Here is a 27,819-nt window from a genome sequence, read left to right on the forward strand (position 1 = left end):
GAACAAAAAAGAGAAACAGGCTTGGAAGATACAATAAGTTTTATTTTGTGCATGTTGAATGTGAGACATGTTTGATACTTGTGATAATCATTAGAATGTCCCCTCTGCTCCTTTGCCTCAGGAAAGTACAAAAGATATAGATTTCCCTATAAACTGCTATGAATTTGACCAATTTTCCTAAAAGGAAGTTGGAGATCCTACACAAATCTTTGAGAATAGAAACCAATTCTGTCACCCCTTTCTTTAACTTCTCTACATTTGACTCTGTAAAAGATGTGGTCTGATCTTTTGCTTTCAAAGTATGGTTATCATATAGACAATTAAATTTAGCTTCTCCTGACCCAACAAACATGGTGTAGTTGACCACCTCTAAGATAGCCCCCAGTGATCTCCACCCCATAGTATCTACACACTTGTGTAATTTCCTCCCCTTGAGTGTGAACTTTTCAACTTACTTCTAAGGAATAGTATACAGCAGGACTGATGTGATGGCACTTCTGAGTTAGGTTATAAAAGGAGTGTATGGCTTGTTTTGGGTGCTGTATTTCATGCTGTCTCTTGAATACCTTACTATGGGGAGAATGAGCCTCCATGTCATAAGGCAGTGCTATGGAAAGGTGCATGTGGCAAAGAACTGATGCCTATCAGGAGCCATATGAGAACTTGGAAGTGTGTCCTTTTCTAGTTGAGACTTGAGATGACTGCAGCTGATTGTAGTCATGTGAGAGATCACGAGCCAGAATCACTCAGTAAAGCTGCTCCCAGATTCATGATCAACAAAAACTGTCAGATAATAAATGTTCATTGTTCTCAGCGACAAGTTTTGGAGTAATTCATTATGTAGCAATAGATAACTAATATCCCTAACTTGCTGGCAGGGCAATCAGGCTGAGTCATGGAAATTATATTTGAGACAAAGGAATGAGAATGTAGTGATTGACAGAGCATAAGCTATTTTATTTATTGAAGAATTAAAATAGTACATTAACAAAACCTTATCTGAAAGAGAAATAACACCAGAACTCTTTTGAATGTGATTATCACCTAAACCACCAGAAATACCTATCCTGCTGAATTCCTTCATAGTTATGTAAATCAAAGGCTAAGAGATTGGCAGAAATCAGGATGTGAGTCATTGGATAGTTTATTTTGGAAAGACTTAGATGAATCAATAAGACCCTTTAATAAAGAAATTGAAATGAAACCTAACCTTTGGAGAAAGGGTACTCTGTCATTCCTGTAGCCAAGGCCCCCAGCCAAAAGGAAACAGAGGATTGTGACAACGATCCAGTGAACCTCTACCCAGAGCTCCCTTAAGCTTATCTCTTGATTGACTTTGGAGAGTGGGCTGGGCATGATTTAGAGGCCAGAGACTTGTTTGACAATGGGAAGATGCAAAAACTCAAGCTGCAGACCCATCCTTTGATCTTGAGCCATTAGTACCACAGGTTCTCTTGGACTTTCATGTCTGATAAATGCTCAGTTATTAATGAGTGACAAGGCTGCTGCCATGAATGGTAAAGGATTGTCTTGCTATCTGAGATGGGAAGTGCCTGACCAACACCCTCTTCTCTGGTTGTATGAGACAGGGACTCAACAGGGAAGAGATGGGAGGGGGACAAAGACACCAGTTCAGGAGGTGGTCATTTAGGGCTTCATGTTACAAGTGGTTTTGGATTTCCAGTGATGAAACAAGTCTCTCCAGCACAAGGCAGCCGCAGGTCATAATCCTAGGACCTGGCTGGTTTTGTCAATCTGGCAATTCAACGTCAGTGCAAAGGACATCCCCAATACCTGAGGGAAGAGTTGGGAAAATGTGAGGTCTTTACAGGTGGAAACATCTCACCCACAGTCCCTGGGATCAGTCCCAGAGAAAAAGAAATTGTCCATCACACTGAGACTACCCTTCCTACTATCACTTCTAATTCTTTCTCAGGAGTTTTCTCCTTTAGCTTTAGAATGGCAGTGGGGAGACAAGTGGGGGTAATGATGGCAAGACAGTAGAGTATAAAGTATTGGGACATCTTTTGTCTCCTTAAGAAATCACAGAAGTCCTGCTGCTGGTATAATCAAGCTCTGCACAGGTCAACACTTTGTGCAGTGAGTGATCTCTACCCTTGCCTTAGGCCTCTTTGGTTTCCAAGCAGAGAAAAATCATTTCTCTCTGAGCGTCTTGATTAGGTCTTAGCTAATCTGTGATACACTCAAGACACTTGGGTATAAAAATGGTAGAAATATCACATAATAAAAAAAAACAAAAAACTACCCCCCATTCACCCTTGACTTGTCAAACTAAGCAGAGAAGCAATGAGGAAATTGATTACAGTTTTCATCACCAACTCCTGCTTAGCACACAAGGCCAATTTTTCAAGTGGAATGCTTTATTCATCACAGGCTTTTCCAGACCAGCTCTGTGAGGGACCAAAGGAAGGTTCTGCTTGGTGGTTTTTAATTTGACAATGAAACACTCATTTCCCTTAGGGATAAATTAACCAGATAGATCTTACAGCATATTTTCTGTATGCCTTAAACTGGTAATAACATCATTTTCTACTTGACTGGGGGAGCTCATATTTATGTACCTGGTACTGTTCTAAAAATTACATGACTTATCTCATTAAATCCTCAAAGTAGTCCTCTGGTTAAGCTCTTACCTGGATCACACATACACAGATAGTGATGATTCCGATATACAGGAAATTGGAGTGAAACCACAGTTTTGCTTTTACATAGCAACCCTAGAAAAAATTACAAGTACAAATGACACTACTATATTACTCAACTTTATCAGGAGGCTTATTTGGAAAGACAGTTTGTATTTTGCCTTATGCCAAGAGACTTAGGCCAGGCATTATATTTTAATTTTTTTGTATGGATGAAGAAATGGGCATAAAATAGAAAATATTAAACTAGAGACTTTTCTGGTATTGTTATCATTACAGTGTCATCTAAAGTAGAAGTCTTAGATCTTTACACACTGAGTTAAACTAGATCCTAAGAGGCAGGTCAACAACATATGTCTTTGTGTTTTTTGAATATTCACTAGTGTCTTGGGATTGACAAATGGGAATATAGGTTATGCAATCCTAGGACTGGTTGCATTTCAGCTTCTGCTTCAAAAGCCAGTAAACATATAATAGGCCTGCCAAGCTGCAGGGCAGTTGCTGGTTGGTAGGTGTCCCAGTCTTTCTTCACAGACCCTCCCAAATTCCAGAGATTTCCAAACAACCTCAAGTGAGTAACATGGGGTAACAGGACCTTAGGGACTTAGTCTAGTTGAAAGTTGATTTGGGCTTCTTCTCTGGGTCTAGTCAGAAGTTCCATCAACTCTCTCTTCCCCAGCTCCTCTCTCCTTCACTTATGATTCATTCTGCTAAAGGGTTGGATGCTGCCATCTCCAAGGAAGGAGAGCAGGGAAACAGGTAGCGAGAGAAGCTTTTCTGCTTCAACCTTACAATTTCACTTTCAACCATAAGAAGACCTAATTCTTGCTCAAGAAAAATCTAGACATAGTCTTCTGCCACTATCACATAAAATTTCCCCTCTAATGTAATAGTTTAGAGTAGCAAGATTCTTCATGGCATCTCTAATCTAGATGAACTTACTCTTTTTTTGTTTGTTTTTCTTATTTGTCTAGTTATATGGGTTGTTTCCCTGGTCTCTCTTTTGTTTAAGGTTTCCTGTTTCTGGCTGGGAGGACTAGGTCCTGTACGACTGGAGTTTCTAAGGTAATTAGAAGTTTAATCACAGTGGTCAATAGCAGAAAATTTCTAAAAATAAATTACCTTAACTTGTGGGTCTGAGGGGCAAGATGCTGGTGGGCTGCCCATCCAATCACTCGTGCCATTTACACCGCAACATTGCAGCTGAAAGCCAAACCCCAAACAAGTGATGGTTAGTAAGATAACAGAAAGAAAACCATGGGCCAGAATTGGCCTGACTACTATGGCTCCTTAAAACAAAGTACTTTCAAACCTGTGATACCATTTCCTTCACACAAAACTTCTTGAAGTAGAGAGGGCATATTTAATTTATTCACATTTTACAAATAAAAAATTAGACACACAGGAGACTTTATAATGGAGGGATCAGGCTGACCACACCTAGACCCATTGTATGGCTGTTAGCATAGCTGATGCTATCTTGGGCCCTTACAGTTTCTCCTGTCCTACCACTGACCCTACCCAGGGTACAGTAAATCACTTCTATGTCATAAAGAGCTTTGTAATTAATAGATATTGTGGCCTCTATGCTCTGTTAGTCCCCAAACAATGATGATAACCTTTGCTGATGTACTCCCAGTGCCCACAAGACTAGTTACCATTCATTCTGACTTAGGAATGTATGTCCTGTTTCCAAGCATCTACCTCCATACACTAAGTTAACTATAAAATTGTCCCGATGGCTCCTTGGCAGTGTGGAGTGCAGCTGCAAATGCTTCCTGATCCTTGTCCTCCAGATCCTAATACTACCCTGTGAGTAAGTTACCCTATAATAAACTGATCCAGTGATTATATGGAGCTGCCTGCCTTGTTTTTTGGTCTCAAGATGCCTCCTCAGTTCACTGGGCACTTTTCGTTCCCTCCATCCTTGGACAATTGGCAAGCCAGGCAGGAGACTGAAAATAATGCAGGAATGGGTGAAGGGGCCAAACAGGGAAAAGCTTGTTGTCTGTGGGGGAAACCCCAGGTTGGCCAGCCATTTCCATGTGGGGTGATCTGGCTATATTTATGGAACACTTCAGGCTGGTGCAAGAGTAGAAGGATACCCTGAAAACACCAAAGGGCATACTAGATGTATTAACCGAAGAGGTAGCAAAGTGAAAGTGGGGTGAAAAAAAAGTGAGCAAGCTATTGCAGCTGTTGCATGGCCTTTGTTATGGACTCTAAATATTAGCACAGAAAAGGAATTACAGTTCACCTGGGAACTAGAGAAGACTAAAGAGGCGCTGGCACTAGAGAGGACTGTCTGGATGGCATGTTCTGAAACTTAGGACATTATGTCAAAGAAAATACAACAAGAGGAAGAACATATTGAAGTGATGGAATGTAAGATGGCTAATCTTGACTTAGGAATGCACGTCCTGTTTCCAAGTATCTACCCCCATACTCTAGGTTACCTATAAGACCATCCCAATGGCCCCTTGACAGTGTGGAATGCATCTGCAAATGCCTCCAAATCATCTGCCTACTCCCAATCCCACTCTGTAAGTTACCCTATAATAAGCTGATCCATTGATTATATGGAGCTGCATGCTTCACTTTTTGGTCTCAAGATGCCTTCTCAGTTCGTTGGGCAGTTTTTGTTCCCTCTGTCCTCTGACACTCACCAACAAGTCTTAAGATCACAAAAAGTAGGACAATCAGATATTCTGTGCCTTCTTATGTGATGCTGTAGGAAATATCTATGTTAGTCTCACCACAAATAGAACCTTTATCAAGCCTCCAGATTCACAAGTATGGGAGACAGAGACTCCCTGTTGCTAAAATACTTTGAGAAGCAAATAGCCGAATCCAGAAATTGGGGAATTCTACAGGACAAACAACCTAATTTCTTTCCACAAGTAAATAGCATGAACACAGAGAGATACTATCATAGATTAAAAGAGATTTAGAGACATATTATCCAAATATAATATGTGGACCTCGTTTGGATCTTGGTTGGAAGAAACCAATTAAAAATAATATTTTTAGGTAAATGATTATAGACATTTATTAATGATATTAAAGAATTATTATAAAATTTTAGGTGTATTAAAAAGACATTATTTTACTAGAAGATTAAACAACACACTTCTAAATAACACATGATCAGAAAAGAAATCTCAAGAGAAATTTTAAAATATTTGAAAACATATATAAAAATGAAAACACACATGGAAACACAACTTATAAAAATATATGGGATGCAGCAAAAGCAGTGCTTAGAGGGAAATTTATACACTGAATAAAAATATTAGAAAAGAAGAAAGATCAAAAAATCAATAATCTTAGTGTATATCTTAGAAAACTAGAAAAAGAAGAGCAAATTAAATTCAAAGTAAGAAGAAAAATAAATGAGAATTAAAGCAGAAATCAATAAAATTGAAAACAAGAAATCAATAGAGAAAATCATCAAAATTAAAAGGTGGCCTGGGGCTTCCCTGGAGGCGCAGTGGTTGGGAATCTGCCTGTCAATGCAGAGGACACGTGTTCAAGCCCTGGTCTGGGAAGATCCCACATGCCACAGAGCAACTAGGTCCGTGAGCCACAATTACTGAGCCTGCGCATCTGGAGCCTGTGCTCCGCAACAAGAGAGGCCGCGATAGTGAGAGGCCTGCGCACCGCGATGAAGAGTGGCTCCCGCTTGCCGCAACTAGAGAAAGCCCTCACACAGAAACGAAGACCCAACACAGCCAAAAAAAAAAAAAAAAAAAAAATGGCCTGGAGAGATTGATCAAGATGGTGGAGTATGAGGACGTGAAGCTCACCTCCCCCTATGAACACATCAAAAATACATCTACATGTGGAAAAATTCTCACTGAAAACTAACTAAAAACTAGCAGAAGGACTCCTGTACAACCAAGGCTGTAAAAAAAATACACATATAATTGGGTAGGAAGGGAAAAAAAGTGATTAGGTCAGGACCTGTGCCCCTGGGAGGGGACTCAGAGTGAAAGGGAGAATGCATGGGTGGGATACCAACCCTGGGGAGTGAGTGGTGAGAACCACAAATTTGGAGCCCCAGTCGTGGGGTCCTATGCTTGGGAGAAAAGGTGCCTTGTCTGACTGGAGTACTGGTTGGATTAACAGGAGGGCTGTGGAAGCCTGGACTCCACTCGTGAGGAGCGCATGCATGCTGGCTTGCCTCCAAGGCAGGGTGGAGAGATGTCTGCTTTAGCAGCTGCCAGATTTCTTGCAACCACCTACTCGCATGCCCTAACCCAAGCCAAGCAAACGCTCTGGCCCCACTCATTCCATGTCACAGTGCAACACTGGATCTGGGGTGGCCATGACCAAGGAGAAGATGCAAACCGTGGGACACAGAGGTGACCCAGTATCGTGGCGGAGCCTGGGTGGGGCAGCAGCTGCCATTGTTGGTGTTTACTCAAGCAGTGCATCAGAAACATCCTAGATCTCTGATGGAGGCTGTTCTACCACCTTCCCCCCCGCCTGCCATACACTGAGAGTGCATATGGACCCCACCTACCCTGAGGTGTGGCTCCACAACAAGGCAGGGGAAGCAGAGGCTGGGGGCAGTGACTGGCTGTGAGGCACAAAGGGATTTGCAGCCAAGGCTGCTTCTGAGCAGAATGAGGGAAACAATTGCAGGTGTCTGTGAAGCAGCACATCAAAGACAGCTCAGATGTCTGTCTTCAGCTGACATGAGCCAAGAGCCCATATGGGTCCCACTTGCTTCAGCACTTCCCCTTTCTGGGTCAAGGGTCCCAGTGCAGGCAGAGGGGAAAATACACACTAAGGGAACAGAGCCAGTTCAGGTCTGACTCTCAGGGCTTTGGCTCCAGCAACTTGGATCAGACCCTGCCACTGATAGGGTCGTGATGATCACTGAGCAGAGGGGAAGTTCCACCTTACATCTGGCTCTAGATCTAGCCCTTCCACCTCTAGTCCCACTCCCCACCAAGGTGATAGCTGTCAGCACACACTAAGGAAAGACGTGACTTGCATCCCCATCAAATCCAGCTCTCCCACCAAAGGCTTTGGGCATGCATAGTCTATACAGGGACACTCACACATAACAACACCCCTTCAAGACTGCAGTAGGTAACTCTTTCACCTAAATTCATAGAGGCAGAGAAAGTTAAGCAAAATGAAAAGGCAGAGGACCTGCTCTCAATTGAAAGAGCAAAAGAAAACCCCTGAATAAATAAATAATGCAATAGAAATAATTTACAAATAAAGAGTTCAAAATATTGGTAATAAAAATGTTAACTGAATTAGGGAAAATAAGAGATGTACACAGTGAAAACTTTAGAGGGGAACACAAAAATATAAAAAAGAAAGAAAGAAAGAGTATACAGAGTGGGAAGGAAGACATAAAACTGTTTTTGTTCACAGGTGATATGATCATCTATGAAGAGAATCTGAAAGAATTGACATAAAAAATTCCTGGGACTAACAAGCAATTATAACAAGGTTGCAGAACATAAAGTTAATATACAAAAGCCAATTGCTTTCCTATATTACAACAATGAATAAGTGGAATTTGAAATTAAAAACACAATACCATTTACATTAGCATCCCCCAAAATGAAATACTTAGGTATTCAATATAAATCTAACAAAATATGTACAAGATCTGTATGAGGAAAAAACTCATAAAACTCTGATGAACAAAATCAAAGAAGAACCAAGTAAATGGGGAGATATGCCATGTTCGTGGATAGGAAGACTCAGTGTTAAGGTATTAGTTCTTCCCAACTTGATCTATAGATTCAGTGCTACCCCAATCAAAATCCCAGCCGGTTATTTTATGGATATGAACCAACTGATTCTAAAGTTTATATAGAGAGGCAAAAGACCCAGAATAGTCAATACAATATTGAAGAAAAAGAACAAATTTGGAGGACTGATGCTACCCAGATTCAAGACTTACTATAAAGCTCAGTAATCAAGACAGTATGGTATTGGTGAAAGAATAGACAAATAGATTTAGAGAGCCCAGAAACAGGCCTGCATAAATATAGTCAAATGATCTTTGACAAAGGAGCAAAGGCAATACAATGGAAAAAAGATAGTCTGTTTAACAAATGGTGCTGGAATAACTGGACATACACATGCAAAAAACAAAAAAAAAAGAAAGAAAGAAAGAAAGAAAGAAAGAAAAAAATCTAGACTGAGACCTTACAACCTTCACAAAAATTAACTCCAAATAGATCATAGACCTAAAAGTAAAACACAAAACTATAAAAATCCTAGAAGATAATACAGGAGAAAACCTACATGACCTTGGTTATGATTATATATTTTTTGAAACAACACCAGAGGTATGACCCATGAAAGAAATAATTGATAAGCTGGACTCAGTTAAAATTAAAAACTTATATTCTGCAAAAGACAATATCAGGAGAATTAGAAGACAAGCCACAGACTGGGAGAAAATATTTGCAAAAGACACATCTGATAAAGGATTGTTGCCTAAATATTAAAAAAAAAAAAAAACCTCTTAAAACTCAACAATAAGAAAACAACCAACCTGATTAAAACATGAACCAACGACCTTAACAGACACCTCACCAAAGAAGATATACAGATGGCAAATAAACATATGAAAATCCACATCATACGTCATCAAGGAAATGAAAACTAAAACAATGAGCTACCAGTACACGCCTATGAAGGTGGTCAAAATCTGGAACACTGACACTAAATACTCATGAGATGTGGAGCAACAGGAACACCCATACATTGCTGGTGGGAATGAGAAATGGTACAGATGCTTTGGAAGAACATTTGGAGGTTTTTTACAAATTATACATACTTTCACCAAATGAACCAGCAATCATGTTCCTCGGTATTTATCCAAAGGAGTTGAAAAGTTATGTCCACAGAAAAAAAAACTGCTCATGGATGATTATAGCAGCTTTATTCATAATTGCCAAAACTTGAAAGCAACCAAGATGTCCTTCAATAGGAGAATGAATAAGTAAACTGTGGTATATCCAGAAAATGGAATATTAACACTAAAAGTAAATGAGCTATCAAGCCATGAAAAGACATGGAGGGATCTTAAAAGTATATTAGTAAGTGGAAGAAGCCAGCTTGAAATGATTATATACAGTATGACTTCAACTATATGACATTCTGGAAAAGGCAAAACTATGGAGACAATAAAAAGATCAGTGGTTGCCAAGGATGAGGGTAGGAGGAGGTATAAATAGGCAGAGCACAGAGGATTTTTATGGTAGGGAAACTACTCTGTATGATATTATAATGATGCACATATGTCATTATAAATTTGTTCAAATGAATAGAATGTGCAACACCAAGAGTGAACCCTAATGTTAACTAAGGACTTTGGGTGATAATTATGTGTCAATGTAGGCTCATTCTTCATTTAAAAAAATGTACCATTCTGGTGAGCGATTTGATAATGGGGGAGACTATGCATGTGTGGGAGTATATGGGAAATCTCTGTACCTCCCTCTCAGTTCTGTTGTAAACCTAAGACTGCTCTAAAAAAATAAAGTGTTTGTGAAAAAAGAACTTATCTTTATATTTAATTTTAAATGATATAATATCTATTATTTGCTTTAATAAATACTAGCAAAAAAAGCATAGAGGGTTAGCTAAAACACCATCGGCAACATGTTGACTATTGAAGCTTGGTGATATGTACCCAGAGATTCATTTTTCTATTATTCTCTTTTATTTTGTATAAGTCTAGAAATTCTATAATAAGAAGGCTTCTAAACAGGATTTTTTTTTAAAAAAAAAGGAAAGAAAAAGAAAGAATTGGGGATCCAGAAAGGTTAAGTGACTTTTCCAAGACCACCCAATCCTGGTCTCTGGGCTTTAATTCCTGTGCTATTTCTTTTACTCCACACTAAGCAGGCATAGCAGGGCCACAGGCGACTCCATGTGGTCATAATGGTATTGTCTGAGACACAAGCTATGCCAGTATCATGCTGGCTCCCTGACCCCAACACACCAAGGCAGGAATACCAATTTAATATATATGTTTGTTGGTGGGTTAGGGCATGAGGAATGGGGTGCTGGTGAGCTAGATAACAAGAATGATTTGGGATACTCAGGACTTCAAAAAAGATTTCTTGCATTAAACAATTTCTGTTTTCAGAAAAATTTTGGAAAATACATAAACGAATCCAGTATAACATGTTTGGGTCTTTCTTACATCTTAGTAGGGCTTTAAAAATGAGCCTGAGTGGGTGAAGGGTAAAAGAGAGAATGTAGACAACTTTGTACCAATCAAGCTGATTCCTGTGCTCTCCTGTTTGTGACAGCCAAGCATTATTCTGAACCTAGGGGCTGTGGACCTTAGATTCTGAAACTTTCATGAAAGGAAGACCCGTCTAGTCCCCAGGGACTGAGGTTGGAAAATTATGTCTGGGCTGAGCTGAGGAGGATTCCACTTGTACTCACAAATGACTGGATGGAGTCCCATGCCGCCTTGGTGCTGTTGTCTGAGTAATATTGCTGGATGCTCTCAGTCAGACCCTCAGCCACATAGTCATTCAGCTGGGTGGGGCACATTCCAGCAGAGAAGACATTGTAAAAAGCAAGTGAGTTCAAGGAACAAGGAATTTCTAATGTAGGCTAATAAAATGGTTCCATCTGCTCCTCCCTTCCAAATGGTCTCCTCAGAACTAGGAAGTGAGGGGAGGGAGCTTACATATAGGAAGAAATGTTGAGGATGAGATGCCACTGAAGGAAGAAGTACACAGTGGTCTCTTGTCCGTCCAGAACTCTGGTTTTACAAAGGAGGAAAATGGACAATCAAAGCATGTGTTTTCTTAGGCACTGAGACAGATATTCTGTACTGCCAAACACATGGAGAAAAGTAAATAGGTAACTAGGAGGAAGATAAACTTGTTTTTTTACTGTTCTTCCTATTCATCCTTCAAAACACCACTCAAATGCAATCTCCTTCATGATATTTTTTCTCTCCCCAATTGCAATTAATCCCTCTTTCCTTCATCCTTCTACTTTGATTCTAACTCTATTATAGGACTGATTTTGTGCCAATTTCTTCTCCACTGCACACTACCCACTCTTAGCAATACAGCAATGAGTTTTATTCTCTATAACTTACCTTCTGTTCATACACAAAGAGCAGGATGGCCAAGGTCACCTCAGCAAGTAGGATAATCAGCAGCAGGACAAAGAACTGGGGCAAAGCAGAGAGATGCTCACAGCACTGATCCTCACTCCTCCCCCACTTCTACTTCACCCTGGGAGCACCCAGGCATGTCTCTGCACATGTGCTGCAGGTTCTGTTCCTGCCTGTTCGAGCCTTCATAAGCTTTCTCTTGTTTTGTGAGGAATATTTGTTCTTTTCCTACAACTAGACTCCAAGACTTTAGAGGGCAGATCAGCTGTCTTCTAACTTTGTTCTCTTCTTCCCATTGTGCCTACTGAGTTACATGTGCATAATGAATAGGCAATACCATTTGTTGAATCAGTGAAGAAGTTTTGGCATCAGCCTATTGAAACAACTGAGCAAAAACTAGTAAACTAAACCATGTGTCTTTAGAGTTTGGGGCCTGGTCCTTTCTGCAAGCAAAGGGCTATTTTGGGGTGGAGGAAGGTGATGGTAGAGATTGAGAATAGCCCTGTACAGATGGGGAGAAAAGGTGCTCTAATCATGGTCTTAACTCATATTTATCTCCAACTCTAGGTGCTTACGCTAATCACAATTAACAGAAAACACATTTTCACTTATTCACTTTCCTTCATTTTTTACCCCAACACAAAATTTGACTGCTGAAAACCTTTTTCCCAAGTCTATAATCTTCCATCTTTTGCAACTAGTCTGGGAACTATCTGAGAACAAGGACTTTCTTATTCTATCCCCCTTTTTTTTTCTTTTTTAATTAATTTATTTATTTTTGGCTGTGTTGGGTCTTCGTTGCTGTGCTCCGGTTTCTCATTGCGGTGGCTTCTCTTGTTGCAGAGCACGGGCTCTAGGCGCACGGGCTTCAGTAGTCATGGCTCACGGGGCTCTACAGTGAAGGCTCAGTAGTTGTGACACAAGGGCTTAGTTGCTCTGCGACATGTAGGATCTTCCCGGACCAGGGCTCGAAGCCGTGCCCCCTGAATTGGCAGGTGGATTCTTAACTACTGTGTCACCAGGGAAGCCCTCTTATTCTATCTCTTGACTCCAGTTTAACAGTTGACCCATAATGGAAAGAAGATTAACCACATGACTTGAGGAAAAAGAAAGGTGATTGGGAATCCATATTTATGGATAGAGTGGCACTGTTATACCAAGCTCTGTTCTGAGCACACCAGAGAAATGAAGAGCTCTTCCTTCATAGATCTTACAGGAAAAACCTAAGTCTAAAGGTGCTCCTTAGGATAGGTAACTGACAGGGAGCAAGTGAGAAGCTTTAGCATCTCTCATGTTAGACCTCAATGGCTGCAACCTAGGCCTTCACCCGGTTGGGTCACTCAAACTAAGGTGTATCTAGTGCAGATATCAGATAGGTAAGCATCCTCTGCCATTTTGGGAGGGTTACAGCACTCAGAAGAATCTAGAGACTATATATTTTCCATCAGTTAGTGACTCTGAGTCAGATCCTGGAAATATATAATAATGTGAGGAGGATTTAGGCAGATGGATGACAGTTGATTTCAACCAGATATAAATAAGAAATGGGGGGGATAAACTGGGAAATTGGGATAGACATAGAAACACTACTATATATAAAATAGGTAACTAATAAGAACCTGCTGTATAGCACAGGGAACTCTACTCAATACTCTGTAATGGCCTACATGGGAAAAGAATCTAAAAACAAAAAAAGAGTGGATATATGTTTATGTATAGCAGATTCACTTTCCTGTACACCCAAAACTAACACAACATTGTTAATCAATTATACTCCAATAAAAATTTTAAAAATAAAATAAAATAAATGATGAAATCTATAGAAAAAAAAAGAAATAAAAGTTATGAAGGCAAATTATAATGACAAGGTCATCATTAACAGTGTAACATGGATGTCAAGGAAGATAGCAATGCCCTCTCTTGTCCATCCCTGGGACCCCAGTCAAAAACAAAATACTACTGGTCTAGACGGAGTGGACTGACCTGAGGTGCCAATTTTATGTTCCTATGATTTCCCTGCACTAATAGGTGAGCTGCCAGAAAACATCTTGCCTGTGGCTTAAGCCAAGGCATCATGTCGCCCCACTTAGGACGCCACATCAGCTGTGAGAGTAACTCACCGACATAAGCAGGCACTTATTCTCCTTGATGGATCCCATGCAGCCCAGGAAGGCAACCACCATGATAATGGAACCCACGATGACAAGCACATTGCCCAGCGTGAGAGAGGGGAGGTTATGGAAGAGCACTCCAAAGTTGTTATGGATCAGGAGGTAGATCCCAAAGCCCAAAATGCAACAGCCACAGAGCTGAAAGGAAGAATCACATAACATTCTGAAATAAAATGTGGTTCTTGAATATCTCCTCATACTCACTTAATTGAGATTAGAATCACCTTTTTCTATTGGTTCTACCCAACAAACTCTTTACCCAGATTTCCCCATGCACCTAGAAAAAAAGTTATCATCTCCTGGATGTCCCACTCATGCCTCATCTTACCCATATCAGATACCAGGGAAAGCTCATTCCTATGGGTAACACAGTATCTTCATGCATCAGATTCCCACTCTTGCTTCCAGATCCTCATGATTCAGATCTCTACTCCTTGTTCCCTCAGCTGCTTATATATGGTCTTCCCTTTGGAAACCACAACCATGTAAAGAGAATACGCTGGTTGAGAAGTTCATCTTTCTTGGCAGAAAACTAGAGAAGCCAAACTTTTAAGAATCTTCTCATAGAAACATGAGTACCAACCTATTCTATGTCTGAAATTCAATTGCTGAATCTGGTATAGTGACACCTCCCCAGAAAAGGTGACTTCCTTTTCAATCAGCTATTTTTTCCAGGGGGTCAGGTTTGGGCATTGGGGGAGCAAGAAAAAAAGAGCCATTCAATACAGAGAATGTAGAGTCCTAGGTTTCTCACCCATAGATGTCAGCAGTGAGCAGTAATAGCCTAAAGCTCCCAGAGAAACAGTATCCCCAACTGCACTGGTATCTTTCAATTTTGCAGGCTTATACTATGGCAGGATGGAAAGAGGGGAGAAAATTATCATTCCCTTCTTCTTAGGCTGGGTATACTGCACCTGACCTGGGCATGTGTGGGTTCCACTCCACACCAGGCTCTTCAGGAGAGGAGAGAGAAGTAGAGTGTAGCTAGGAAGAGGTGAGTTCACCCATGCTCAGAAGAGACAGACTTACCCAAAAGATCAAATTGAAGAAAAACAGGACATACTTCAGCAATTTCAAGCTACTCATGCCCATGCTGAGATATTCTTGCCCTAAAAAGTAGAAGGAAGTAAAGAGGACATAAGTGACCTGGCTCTGCAAAGTGGCACCAGAGATCAGAGGACACATATGTCCAGGGTTCAAAGATCTCCAGCATCACCTTGGGTTTGAGCTGTGAATCTTTTCTGGAAAGTTTCCCCAAACTTCTTGCTCTTTTAGTCTCTGAACTGAGGAACCAATTGTTTCATCTTGGACACTCACGTTTGTTTCAATTCAGCAAGCTAAAGATGCTTGACCTTGAATTAAGCACTCTAGAAGTAAGCAATAGAGCCATTCTTAGAGGAGGGTGAGTCAGTGACACATACCAGGCCAGTGCTCAGGGACTGAAGGCAGCCCTGGGATCAGGGATAGGCTGGTCAATCAGCTGTGGAGAAAGTCAGTGACTTGATCCACTAGTTTCTTAAATACCCTGAGATGCATATACATTCTACATTTGGTCTATGAACTTCTCCACATGAAAACGGGGGGAACATATCTATGCCTCATTCATTCTTCTACTGAAGAAACATATATGGTGTTTTCTGTTCTAGGTGCTGTGGGAGATATAAACATGACTAAGCAATAGCTATCCTCCAGAAAATATCAATCTTACAGCAGAGATAACACTGACCAACAAATATCCAGTGAAGAAACAAAAAGAGATTACAATGAGAGCTTGAATTTTTTAAAAATAGAATTTTGTTTTTCAGTGAGGACATCAGTATCCAAAGTCTGGTCCTCAATTCTAGAGATCCAGATACACAGTTTTGAATTTTCTCTCAGAAGTAATGAGTTTCTGTAGCATGACTCATATTTTAAAACTGCACATAAAACTGATATACAAAGCAAGAAAGTCAATTTATTGTTTTTTTCTCCCATTAGAACTATGCTTTTTCTAGTACATAGATTGCTTTTATAATCCATCATACCCTTGTTACAGTGTCAAGATACCCAGAAATCAGATGGTCTTAAGGGATGGTTCATTCAGGCTATAAATAAGCCTGATGAGCTACTTATGTTACATAATAGAGTAATCTTCTCTGTTAAAAAGGTCAAATACTTATATCTATCTCATACCATTTTCCTATTTCTTTATCTTGTCCTTCTCTTTTCCCTTCCTTCTTATCTTGACCCTCAGAATTATTCTTAACTGTTAATAATTACTTTAACCAAGTTAAAATAAAGGTGGATTTTAATTTTATTTGGAAATGCTTAGGAGGTAAAAAAAAATAAAAGTATGATGATTTATTACATAAGCTTTGAAGTCAAACTTGAAGTCAACTTTCACATATGCCACTGAACAGGTGTGTGAGATTTGTAAACCTACTTAACATTTCCAGTTACAATTTATCCCTGTGTAAAATGGGGTAATACTTATACATTATAGGGTAGAAGTAAAGGTTAAATCATCTTACCACAGAGACTGATATATGACCAGTACTCAATAAATGGAACCCAAGTTTATTTAGATGGATTTGAGTATTTCCCAGGCCTCATAGTCAAGGGTTAGCTGCTCAAAAAGACTACACTCATTTGAATGTGTTCACTTGAATGTCACCTCCTTCATCAATCCAGCTGAAAATCTTTGTATTTCCATGGCAGTTAGTACTGTTCCTTGGGACTTGACGAATTCATCTTTCATTACTTGATATTGCCTGTGCAAAGAGCTATCATAAGGAATCTCAAAAATTTGGAGATAAGGACTGGTAAATTTCACATCTTAAGAGTTAAATTAATTAAAAATTCTAGCTAAACAAATAATTTATCCATAGATATATCTTAGTCTGGGAGATACTTGGTCAATGTACAGAGAAAAAAGAACAAAGCTGGGATTATAACCCTCCCAGACTTCACATGTACTATTGGGTTGGCCAAAAAGTTCTTTCGGGGTTTTCTATAAGATCTTATCCATAAGATCAATGCAAACTTACAGTAATCAAAACAGCATGGTATCGGCCCAAAAACAGATACATAGATCAATGGAACTGAATAGAGAGCCCAGAAATAAACCCATGCACCTATGGTCAATTAATATATGGCAAAAGAGGCAAGAATACACAATGGAGAAAAGACAGTCTCTTCAAAAACTTGTGCTGGGAAAACTGGACAGCCACATGTGAAATAGAGAGGTTAGAACATTCTCTTACACCATATACAAAAATAAATGCAAAATGGTTTAATGACCTACATGTAAGACCGGAAACTATAAAACTCCTAGAGCAGAACATAGGCTGAACACTCTCAACATAAGTCATAGCAATATTTTCTTGCATCAGTCTCCTAAGGCAAAAGAAATAAAAGCAAAGATAAACAAATGAGACCTAATTGAAGTTAAAAGTTTTTGCACAGCAAAGGAAACCATCAACAAAATAAAAAAACAACCTATGGGATGGGAGAAAATATTTGCAAATTATGAAACCAACAAGGGGTTAGTATCCAAAATATATAAACAGCTCATACAACTCAATATCAAAAAACAGATAATCCAATCAAAAATGGGCAGAAGACTTGAACAGACATTTTTCCAAAGAAGACATGCAGATAGATGGCTAACAGACACATGAAAAGACACTCAGCATCACTAATTACTAGAGAAATGCAAATCAAAACCACAATGAGGTATCACCTCACATCTGTCAGAATGGCTGTCATCAAAAAGTCTACAAATAACAAATGTTGGCGAGGATGTGGAGAAAAGGGAACCCTTGTACACTGTTGGTGGGAATGTAAATTGGTGCAACCACTAAGGAACTATGGATGTTCCTCAAAAAACTAAAAATAGAACTACCATGTTATATAGCAGTTCTACTCATGGTTATATACCCAGAAAAACCAAAAACTCTAATCCAAAAAGATAATTGCACCTTAATGTTCATAGCAGCACTATTGAAAATAGCCAAGACATGGAAGCAACCCAAGTGCCTATCAACAGACGATTGAATAAAGGAGATATTGAATTGAATAAAGAAATATATATATTATATATATATATATATATATTAGCCATAAAAAAGAATGAAATACTGCCATTTGCAACAATGTGGATGGACCTAGAGAATACTGTGCATAGTTAAATAAGTCAGAGAAAGTCAAATACTATATGATATTGCTTGCATGTGGAATCTAAAAAATAATACAAATGAATGTATATGCAGAACAGAAACAGATTCATAGATATAGAAAATAAACTTGTGATTACCAAATGGGAGAGGGAAGACGGAGGAACAAATTAAAGGTATGGGATAACAGATACAAATTACTATATATAAAATAGATAAGCAGCAAGGATATACTGTATAGCACAGGGAATTATATCCATCATCTTGTAATAACCTATAATGGAGTATAATCTGCAAAAATACTGAATCACTATGCTGTACACCTGAAATAACACAATATTATAAATCAACTATACTTAAATAAAGAAAGAAAATCCATAGTACTTCTGTACATTAGCAACAAATAATCAGAAGTCAATTTTTAAAAAATACATTTACAATAGCATCAAACTATGAAATATTTAGGAATTAATCTTACAAAAGATGTGAAACACCTACACACTGAAAACTAAAAAACAAAAACAAACATAAATAAACAAAAAAACATTGCTGAGAGAAATTGAAAAAGATATAAATAAATGGAGAGATATACCTTGTACATGGGCTAAGAGACAGTGCTGTTAAAATGTCAATCCTTCCCAAATTTATCTATAGATTCATTGTAATTGCAATCAATGTCACAGCAGACTTCTTTGTAGACGTTCGAATATTGATTCTAAAATTCACTTGGGAATGCAAAGGTCTTAGAATAGCAAAAACAAATTTGATAAAGAACAAAGGTGGAGGACAATCACTACCTGACTTTGCTACTTTCTATGAAGTTACAATAAAGAAGGCATAGTATTGGCATGAAGATAAACAAATAGACTAATGGAACAGAATAGAGAACTAGAGGTATGTGAACAACTGATTTGCAACTAAGATACAAAGTTAATACAACAGAGAAAGGATATTTTTTCAACATGATACTGGAACAATTGGATATTGCAAATATGCAAAAAAAATTAATTTGGATACATATATCTCAAAAATTAAGTAAAAAAAAAAAATAGATCATAGACCTAAACATAAAACCTACAACTATAATACTCCAGAAGAAAATATAGGAGAAAATATTTGCAACCTCGTTAGGCAAAGAATTCTCCGATAAGGTGCCAAAAGCAAAATCCATAAAAGAACTGATAAATTGGACTTCCATAAAATTTTAAAAAACTTCTGCTCTTCAAAAGATACTGTTAAGAGAATGAAAAGACAAGCCACAGATGAGGAGAAAATATTTCCAAATCACATATGAGATAAAAGGCTTCTATCCAGATTTCAAAAAGAGGTTATGGGAACTTCTGACTTATAGGAAGTAGGTCAGAAGCACAGGTAACAACCTGGGCTTGGGACTGGTATCTTAAGTGGAAGGAAGTCTTGTGGGACTGAGCCCTTTACTAATGGAATCTGATTCTATCTCTGGGTAGACAGTGTCAGAATTGAGTTGAATTCTTGGACACTCTGCTGGTCTCCAAGGATTGCTTGTTAGTGTGGGGAAGGGGCCACACACACATTTATTGGAATTAGGTCCAGGAAGCTAATTTACAACCTAGAGCTCTAACAACAGGTGAATGGATAAATAAACAGTGGTATAACTATATAATGGTATACTACTCAGGAATAAAAATGAATGAACTGTTGGTACACTCTAGAGCATAGATGAATCTCCAAATGATTAAAGTGAGTGAAAGAAGTGAGACAAAACAGGAGTACCTAATGTGTTATTACAGTTATATAACATTTTAGAAAATGAAAACTATAGCAACAGAAAGCAGATGGATGATTGCCTGGGGACTGGGGTAGAGGAGTATGGGGTGGGGTAAATAGAGGGGGAGCAGGGAAGGACAGGAAGAAGAGATCACAAAAGACTGTGAATAATCTTTTGTGAGTGATGAATATGTTTGTTACCTTGACTAGAGTGACGGTTATTTTTTTAATTTTTTTAGGTAGCTACTGCGTGCAGTCTGTATTCTTTTTCTATTGCTGTCACAACTTAGCATCTTTTTATTTTAATTAAAAAAAACTTTTTTTTATATAGCAGGTTCTTATTAGTCATCAATGTTATACACATCAGTGTATACATGTCAATCCCAATCGCCCAATTCATCACACCACCACACCCACCCCCCCACAACTTTCCCCCCTTGGTGTCCATACGTTTGTTCTCTACATCCATGTATCAATTTCTGCCCTGCAAACTGTTTCATCTGTACCATTTTTCTAGGTTCCACATACATGTGTTAATATACGATATTTGTTTTTCTCTTTCTGACTTACTTCACTCTGTATGACAGTCTCTAGATCCATCCACGTCTCAACAAATGACCCAATTTCGTTCCTTTTTATGGCTGAGTAATATTCCATTGTATATATGTACCACAATTTCTTTATCCATTCGTCTGTTGATGGGCATTTAGGTTGCTTCCATGACCTTGCTATTGTAAATAGTGCTGCAATGAACATTGGGGTGCATGTGTATTTATGAATTGTGGTTTTCTCTGGGTATATGCCCAGTAGTGGGATTGCTGGATCATATGGTAATTCTATTTTTAGTTTTTTAAGGAACCTCCATACTGTTCCCCATAGTGGCTGTATCAATTTACATTCCCACCAACAGTGCAAGAGGGTTCCCTTTTCTCCACACCCTCTCCAGCATTTGTTGATTGTAGATTTTCTGATGAAGCCGATTCTAACTGGTGTGAGGTGATACCTCATTGTAGTTTTGATTTACATTTCTCTAATAATTACTGATGTTGAGCAGGTTTTCATGTGCTTCTTGGCCATCTGTATGTCTTCTTTGGAGAAATGTCTATTAAGGTCCTCTGTGCAGTTTTGGATTGGGTTGTTTGTTTTTTTAATATTGAGCTACATGAGCTGTTTATATATTTTGGAGATTAATCCTTTGTCCGTTGATTCATTTGCAAATATTTTCTCCCATTCTGACAGTTGTCTTTTCATCTTTTTATGGTTTCCTTTGTTGTGCAAAAGCTTTGAAGTTTCATTAGGTCCCATTTGTTTATTTCTGTTTTTATTTCCATTACTCTAGGAGGTGGATCAAAAAAGATCTTGCTGTGATTTATGTCAAAGAGTGTTCTTCCTATGTTTTCCTCTAAGAGTTTTATAGTATCCAGTCTTACATTTAGGTTTCTAATCCATTTTGAATTTATTTTTGTGTATGGTGTTAGGGCGTGTTCTAATTTCATTCTTTTACATGTAGCTGTCCAGTTTTCCCAGCACCACTTGTTGAAAAGACTGTCTTTTCTCCATTGTATATCCTTGCCTCCTTTGTCATAGATTAGTTGACCATAGGTGCATGGGTTTACCTCTAGGCTTTCTATCTTGTTCCATTGATCTATATTTCTGTTTTTGTGCCAGTACCATATTGTCTTGATTACTGTAGCTTTGTAGTATAGTCTGAAGTCAGGGAGTCTGATTCCTCCAGCTCCGTTGTTTTCCCTGAAGACTGCTTTGGCTATTCGGAGTCTTTTGTGTCTCCATACACATGTTAAGATTTTTTATTCTAGTTCCATAAAAAATGCCATTGGTAATTTGATAGGGATTGCACTGAATATGTAGATTGCTTTGGGTAGTATAGTCATTTTCATAATATTGATTCTTCCAATCCAAGAACATGGCATATCTCTCCATCTGTTGGTATCATCTTTAATTTCTTTCATCAGTGTCTTATAGTTTTCTGCATATAGGTCTTTTGTCTCCCTAGGAAGGTTTATTCCTAGGTATTTTATTCTTTTTACCACAATAGTAAATGGGAGTGTTTCCTTAATTTCTCTTTCAGATTTGTCATCATTAGTGCATAGGAATGCAAGAGATTTCTGTGCATTAATTTTGTATCCTGCAACTTTACCAAATTCATGGATTAGCTCTAGTAGTTTTCTGGTGGCATCTTTAGGATTCTCTACGTATAGTATCATGTCATCTGCAAACAGTGACAGTTTTACTTCTTCTTTTCCAATTTGTATTCCTTTTATTTCTTTTTCTTCTCTGATTGCTGTGGCTAGGACTTCCAAAACTATGTTGAATAATAGCTGTGAGAGTGGATATCCTTGTCTTGTCCCTGATCTTAGAGGAAATGCTTTCAGTTTTTCACCATTGAGAATGATGTTTGCTGTGGGTTTGTCGTCCACGGCCTTTATTATGCTGAGGTCGGTTCCCTCTATGCCCACTTTCTGGAAAGTTTTTATCATAAATGTGTGTTGAATTTTGTCAAAAGCTTTTTCGGCATCTACTGAGATGATCATATGGTTTTTATTCTTCAATTTATTAATACGGTGTATCACATTGATTGATTTGCGTATATTGAAGAGCCTTGCATTGCTGGGATAAATCCCACCTGATCATGGTGTATGATCCTTTTAATGTGTTGTTAGATTCTGTTTGCTAGTATTTTTTTGAGGATTTTTGCATCTATATTCTTCAGTGATATTGGTCTGTAATTTTCTTTTTTTGTAGTATCTTTGCCTGGTTTTGGTATCAGGGTGATGGTGGCCTCATAGAATGAGTTTGAGAGTGTTCCTTCCTCTGCAATTTTTTGGAAGAGTTTGAGAAGGATGAGTGTTAGCTCTTCTCTAAATGTTTGATAGAATTCACCTGTGAAGCCATCTGGGCCTGGACTTTGGTTTGTTGGAAGATTTTTAATCGCAGTTTAAATTTTATTACTTGTGATTGGTCTGTTCATATTTTCTATTTCTTCCTGGTTCAGTCTTGGAAGGTTATATCATTCTAAGAATTTGTCCATTTCTTCCAGGTTGTCCATTTTATTGGCATAGAGTTGCTGGTAGTAGTCTCTTAGGATGCTTTGTATTCCTGCGGTGTCTGTTGTAACTTCTCCTTTTTCGTTTCTGATATTTTTGATTTGAGTCCTCTTCCTCTTTTTCTTGATGAGTCTTGCTAATGGTTTATCAATTTTGTTTATCTTCTCAAAGAACCAGCTTTTAGTTTTATTGATCTTTGCTATTGTTTTCTTTGTTTCTACTTCATTTATTTCTGCTTTGATCTTTATGATTTCTTTCCTTCTGCTAACTTTGGGTTTTGTTTGTTCTTCTTTCTCTAGTTCCTTTAGGTGTAAGGTTAGATTGTTTATTTGAGATTTTTCTTTTTTCTTGAGGTAGGCTTGTATAGCTATAAACTTCCCTCTTAGAACTGCTTTTGCTGTATCTTGCTCTCCATAAGTTTTGGATCATCGTGTTTTCATTGTCATTTGTCTCTAGGTATTTTTTGATTTCCTCTTGGATTTCTTCAGTGATCTCTTGGTTATTTAGTAACATAGTTTTTAGCCTCCATGTGTTTGTGTTTTTTATGTTTTTTCCCCTGTAACTGATTTCTAATCTCATAGTGTTGTGGTCAGAAAAGATGCTTGATATGATTTCAATTTTCTTAAATTTACTGAGGCTTGATTTGTTACCCAGGATGTGATCTATCCTGGAGAATGTTCCATGCGCACTTGAGAAGAAAGTGTAATCTGCTGTTTTTGGATGGAATGTCCAATAAATATCAATTAAATCTATCTGGTCTATTGTGTCATTTAAAGCTTCTCTTTCCTTATTTATTTTCATTTTGGATGATCTGTCCATTGGTGTAAGTGAGGTGTTAATGTCCCCCACTATTATTGTGTTACTGTCAATTTCCTCTTTTATAGCTGTTAGCAGTTGCCTTATGTATTGAGGTGCTCCTATGTTGGGTGCATATATATTTATAATTGCTATATCTTCTTCTTGGATTGATTCCTTGATCATTATGTAGTGTCCTTCCTTGTCTCTTGTAACATTCTTTATTTTAAAGTCTATTTTATCTGATATGAGTATTGCTACTCCAGCTCTCTTTTGATTTCCATTTGCATGGAATATCTTTTTCCATCCCTTCCCTTTCAGTCTGTATGTGCCCCTAGGTCTGAAGTGGGTCTCTTGTAGACAGCATATATATGGGTCTTGTTTTTGTATCCATTCAGCAAGCCTGTGTGTTTTGGTTGGAGCATTTAATCCATTCACGTTTAAGGTAATTATCGATATGTATGTTCCTATGATCATTTTCTTAATTATTTTGGGTTTGTTTTTGTAGGTCGTTTTCTTCTCTTGTGTTTCCCACTTAGAGAAGTTCCTTTAGCATTTGTTGTAGAGCTGGTTTGGTGGTGCTGAATTCTCTTAGCTGTTGCTTGTCTGTAAAGCTTTTGATTTCTCCATCGAATCTGAATGAGATCCTTGCCGGGTAGAGTAATCTTGGTTGTAGGTTCTTCCCTTTCATCACTTTAAGTATATTATGCCACTCCCTTCTGGCTTGTAGAGTTTCTGCTGAGAAATCAGCTGTTAACCTTATGGGAGTTCCCTTGTATGTTGTCATTTTTCCCTTGCTGCATTCAATAATTTTTCTTTGTCTTTAATTTTTGCCAATTTGATTACTATGTGTCTCTGCATGTTTCTCCTTGGGTTTATCCTGTATGGGACTTGCTGCGCTTCCTGGACTTGGGTGGTTATTTCCTTTCCCATGTTAGGGAAGTTTTTGACTATAATCTCCGTAAATATTTTCTCTGGTCCTTTCTCTCTGTCTTCTCCTTCTGGGACCCCTATAATGTGAATGTTGTTGTGTTTAATGTTGTCCCAGAGGTCTCTTATGCTGTCTTCATTTCTTTTCATTCTTTTTTCTTTATTCTGTTTCTCAGCAGTGAATTCCACCATTCTGTCTTCCAGGTCACTTCTCCGTTCTTCTGCCTCAGTTATTCTGCTGTTGATTCCTTCTAGTGTAGTTTTCATTTCAGTTATTGTATTATTCATCTCTTTTTGTTTGTTCTTTAATTCTTCTAGGTCTTTGTTAAACATTTCTGGCATCTTCTCGACCTTTGCCTCCATTCTTTTTCCAAGGTCGTGGATCATCTTCACTATCATTATTCTGAATTCTTTTTCTGGAAGGTTGCCTATCTCCACTTCATTTGGTTGTTTTTCTGGGGTTTTATCTTGTTCCTTCATCTTGTGAATAGCCCTCTGCATTTTCATCTTGTCTATCTTTCTGTGAATGTGGTTTTAGTTTCACAGTCTGCAGGATTGTAGTTCTTCTTGCTTCTGCTGTCTGCCCTCTGGTGGATGAGGCTATCTAAGAGGCTCATGCAAGTTTCCTGATGGGAGGTAATGGTGGTGGGTAGAGCTGACTGTTGCTCTTCAGTTTCTTTTTTTAGAGGAAAATTTACAACTTTATTTTATTTTATTTTTTTGTATTAAAGTATTGTTAATTTACAGTGTTTGTAGTTATGGTTTTATGCATGTATACATATGTTGAAAGGTCCTTCCTAATTTGCTCCTGTCCATCTCTCCAAATTCATTGCAATGTTCTCAGTCTTATACTTTAAAATCTAGCAAGTAACATTGAATACTTTTCTCCATGCTTCCTTCCTTACCTTTGCTCAGCAGTCCTTTGCTGGAATTTGCCCCTTTCTTTCCCTCTGACCCCTTAATTAGGTTAGCTACTAATCATCCTGAGACTCAGCTCCCTAGACTGTCAGCTTCTTGAGGGATTCAACTTTGAATCCTCGAGGCCTAACACAGTACCTAATTACACTAAAAAAGTATGATGGTTGAATGAACAAATGACTGGAACTTTGCTCATTAACTCTAAATAATCTGGTGTAGTGGAATGAACATGACACTGCAGAGTGAGGAGCTTTGGGCTTGAGATTTATTGTGCCATTAAACTAATTTTTTAGACATGGAAAATAACAAACCCAGAAGAAAATTGGACCAGATGCCTCCTAGAGTCACCTCATGTCCAATATCTTCAGATCCTGTGACAGCTGCTTCAGGACCTTGTAATCTATTGTCCACAGAGCATCAACTAATGAGGTGCCCACAAATCTGCAGATATCCCCACTGATTCTTTCCTTCACAGACAGGAAAAAGAACCTCTTTCTCCTTCCTGATTTTCCACTTAGACTTGCACCAAACTGAAGGAGAAAAGCTGCCCGTTTTGTGAAGATCATTATTACTTTTACCATATACAACAATGAACCCAGCTTTTACATAAATCAAGAGAGAACGTCACATAAATCAAGAGAGAATTCCCCTTTCCTTTCTTCACTGTAGCTGGTCAGTTATTGAGTTCCCACCCCTTCCAACCCCACTGGAAAAACTGACACCCCTCTGCAGTCAAAATCTGTGACTCATGTGGCCCTGTGAAGAAAGTCCCTGACGTCAGCTTCCAGGAAACCTCTGTGACTGAACTGCAGTTAATTGCAGCACCTCCCACACCCGACGTGGAGGCCAGGGAGGAAGTTCACCCTTTACTAATTTTCCTCCAAGCAAAGAGCTCAGGCTGATAAGCTGTCTCATGGATTTCTAGTTCAGTCTCTTTCTTTTCTTTAACCCATACTTGCAGGTCATCTAATACAGTCGTGAAGGTAATCAAGTTTTGAAGTGGCTAAAGTTGGACAGAAGTTCCAAGAAACTATCAATTCTTGCTCTCCAGCCTTATATGATCCACTTTTAGATTTGGAGCCACAGCAAGACAGCTTTGGTGTTACACGGACTATTAGATTTATGAGATGTTAATAAATATTCCTCAAACAAAAAAACCCAAACAAAACCATAGGGAGTGAGGGGAATCCATGGTCAATAATTTTGGGAGTGAGATTAAATAAAAATAAAACATAAAATAATAAACAGTTTTTTAAATGAGTGACTTCTGTGAAAACTGATATATGCTAACGTACATTGTGGGTGTCTAAGAGAAAAGTCTACTTATATAACTACAAACCTATTCATATATTGCAGATTACTTATTAACAGCTCAGAGAACATAGTGTTCCATGGAAAACAGTTTGACAAACACTAGTAATGGACGCAGACAGGTTTAGTTTTGAATTCTAGCAGTGGAAAATGTGATAAAACGTTAATATTTGAGAAATCTGAAATACCAAAATGGAGAGACAGTCTAGAAAATACTTGCCTGTACTCTTCAAGAATATCAGCTTCCTTAATCTCTCTAACTTTTCCAATTTCCTCATCTTTAAAATGGTGATTCATTAATACATACCTCATAGGTTGTTCTGAAAGTTAAATGAGATAATATTTCCTGGATGGTTCAGTATCAGGGTGCCTGGTTCAGTGAAAAGTGAGGAAAAGATCAAGTTCAGAGCCTCCCTAACAGTCCATTCTTAAGGGTGACTCTGAAATTTCTGCTAGATTTTCAGGAATAAAATACATTAGGTGCCAGAAGGCCTTTTTAGTATCCTTTGCTTGTTTCATTTTTTGTAAATATCTTTTAAAAAAAGTTTCGTGTGTTCTTGTGAAAAAATTTAAACCATAAAGAGAGTACAAAGAAGAAAGCATAAAATCTTCTGAAACTCCACATCCCAGAGATAACCACCATTAACATTTTTGGTGAACATCTTTCCAGACATTTCTTGATATACAGACCTATTTGCTAATTTACATAGAAGAACATGTAATGTTCTTACATCCAGCAAGGTAATTATTGGCTTCCCATTTATACCTACACAGAATCTGTGGAGGTCTTTAATTCATTGCTGAACCATATTGGGACCATTATTAACATAAGTTTTTTCTAAATAGGAAAGGAAATCTGTTCTCCATGAGGGCTCCCAAATTATGGCCGTCTTGACAAAATAAATTTAGATAAATGATATAGTTCACTGAACTCTGCAA

The 27,819-nt window shown here is 38.3% G+C and overlaps 1 protein-coding gene across 1 annotated transcript in view; it reads right to left on the minus strand.

Annotated features, from left to right (window-relative positions):
• Nucleotides 1–936: 936 nt before the first annotated feature.
• The window catches only part of CD53 (CD53 molecule), a 33,554-nt gene continuing 6,671 nt past the window's right edge, over nucleotides 937–27,819 (minus strand). Inside the window, exons 2-8 of the mRNA XM_082437572.1 lie at nucleotides 14,991–15,070; nucleotides 13,911–14,099; nucleotides 11,773–11,847; nucleotides 11,103–11,198; nucleotides 3,786–3,866; nucleotides 2,655–2,738; nucleotides 937–1,794 (exon numbers count right to left, since the gene is read on the minus strand). Of these exons, the coding sequence (XP_082293698.1) occupies nucleotides 1,723–1,794; nucleotides 2,655–2,738; nucleotides 3,786–3,866; nucleotides 11,103–11,198; nucleotides 11,773–11,847; nucleotides 13,911–14,099; nucleotides 14,991–15,053 (660 nt within the window). The 5' untranslated portion in view covers nucleotides 15,054–15,070 and the 3' untranslated portion in view covers nucleotides 937–1,722. The remainder of the gene's footprint in view (nucleotides 1,795–2,654; nucleotides 2,739–3,785; nucleotides 3,867–11,102; nucleotides 11,199–11,772; nucleotides 11,848–13,910; nucleotides 14,100–14,990; nucleotides 15,071–27,819) is intronic.

This window comes from Balaenoptera physalus, assembly GCF_965194825.1.
Source record: "Balaenoptera physalus genome assembly, chromosome: 1".
Classification (NCBI taxonomy): Eukaryota; Metazoa; Chordata; class Mammalia; order Artiodactyla; family Balaenopteridae; genus Balaenoptera; species Balaenoptera physalus.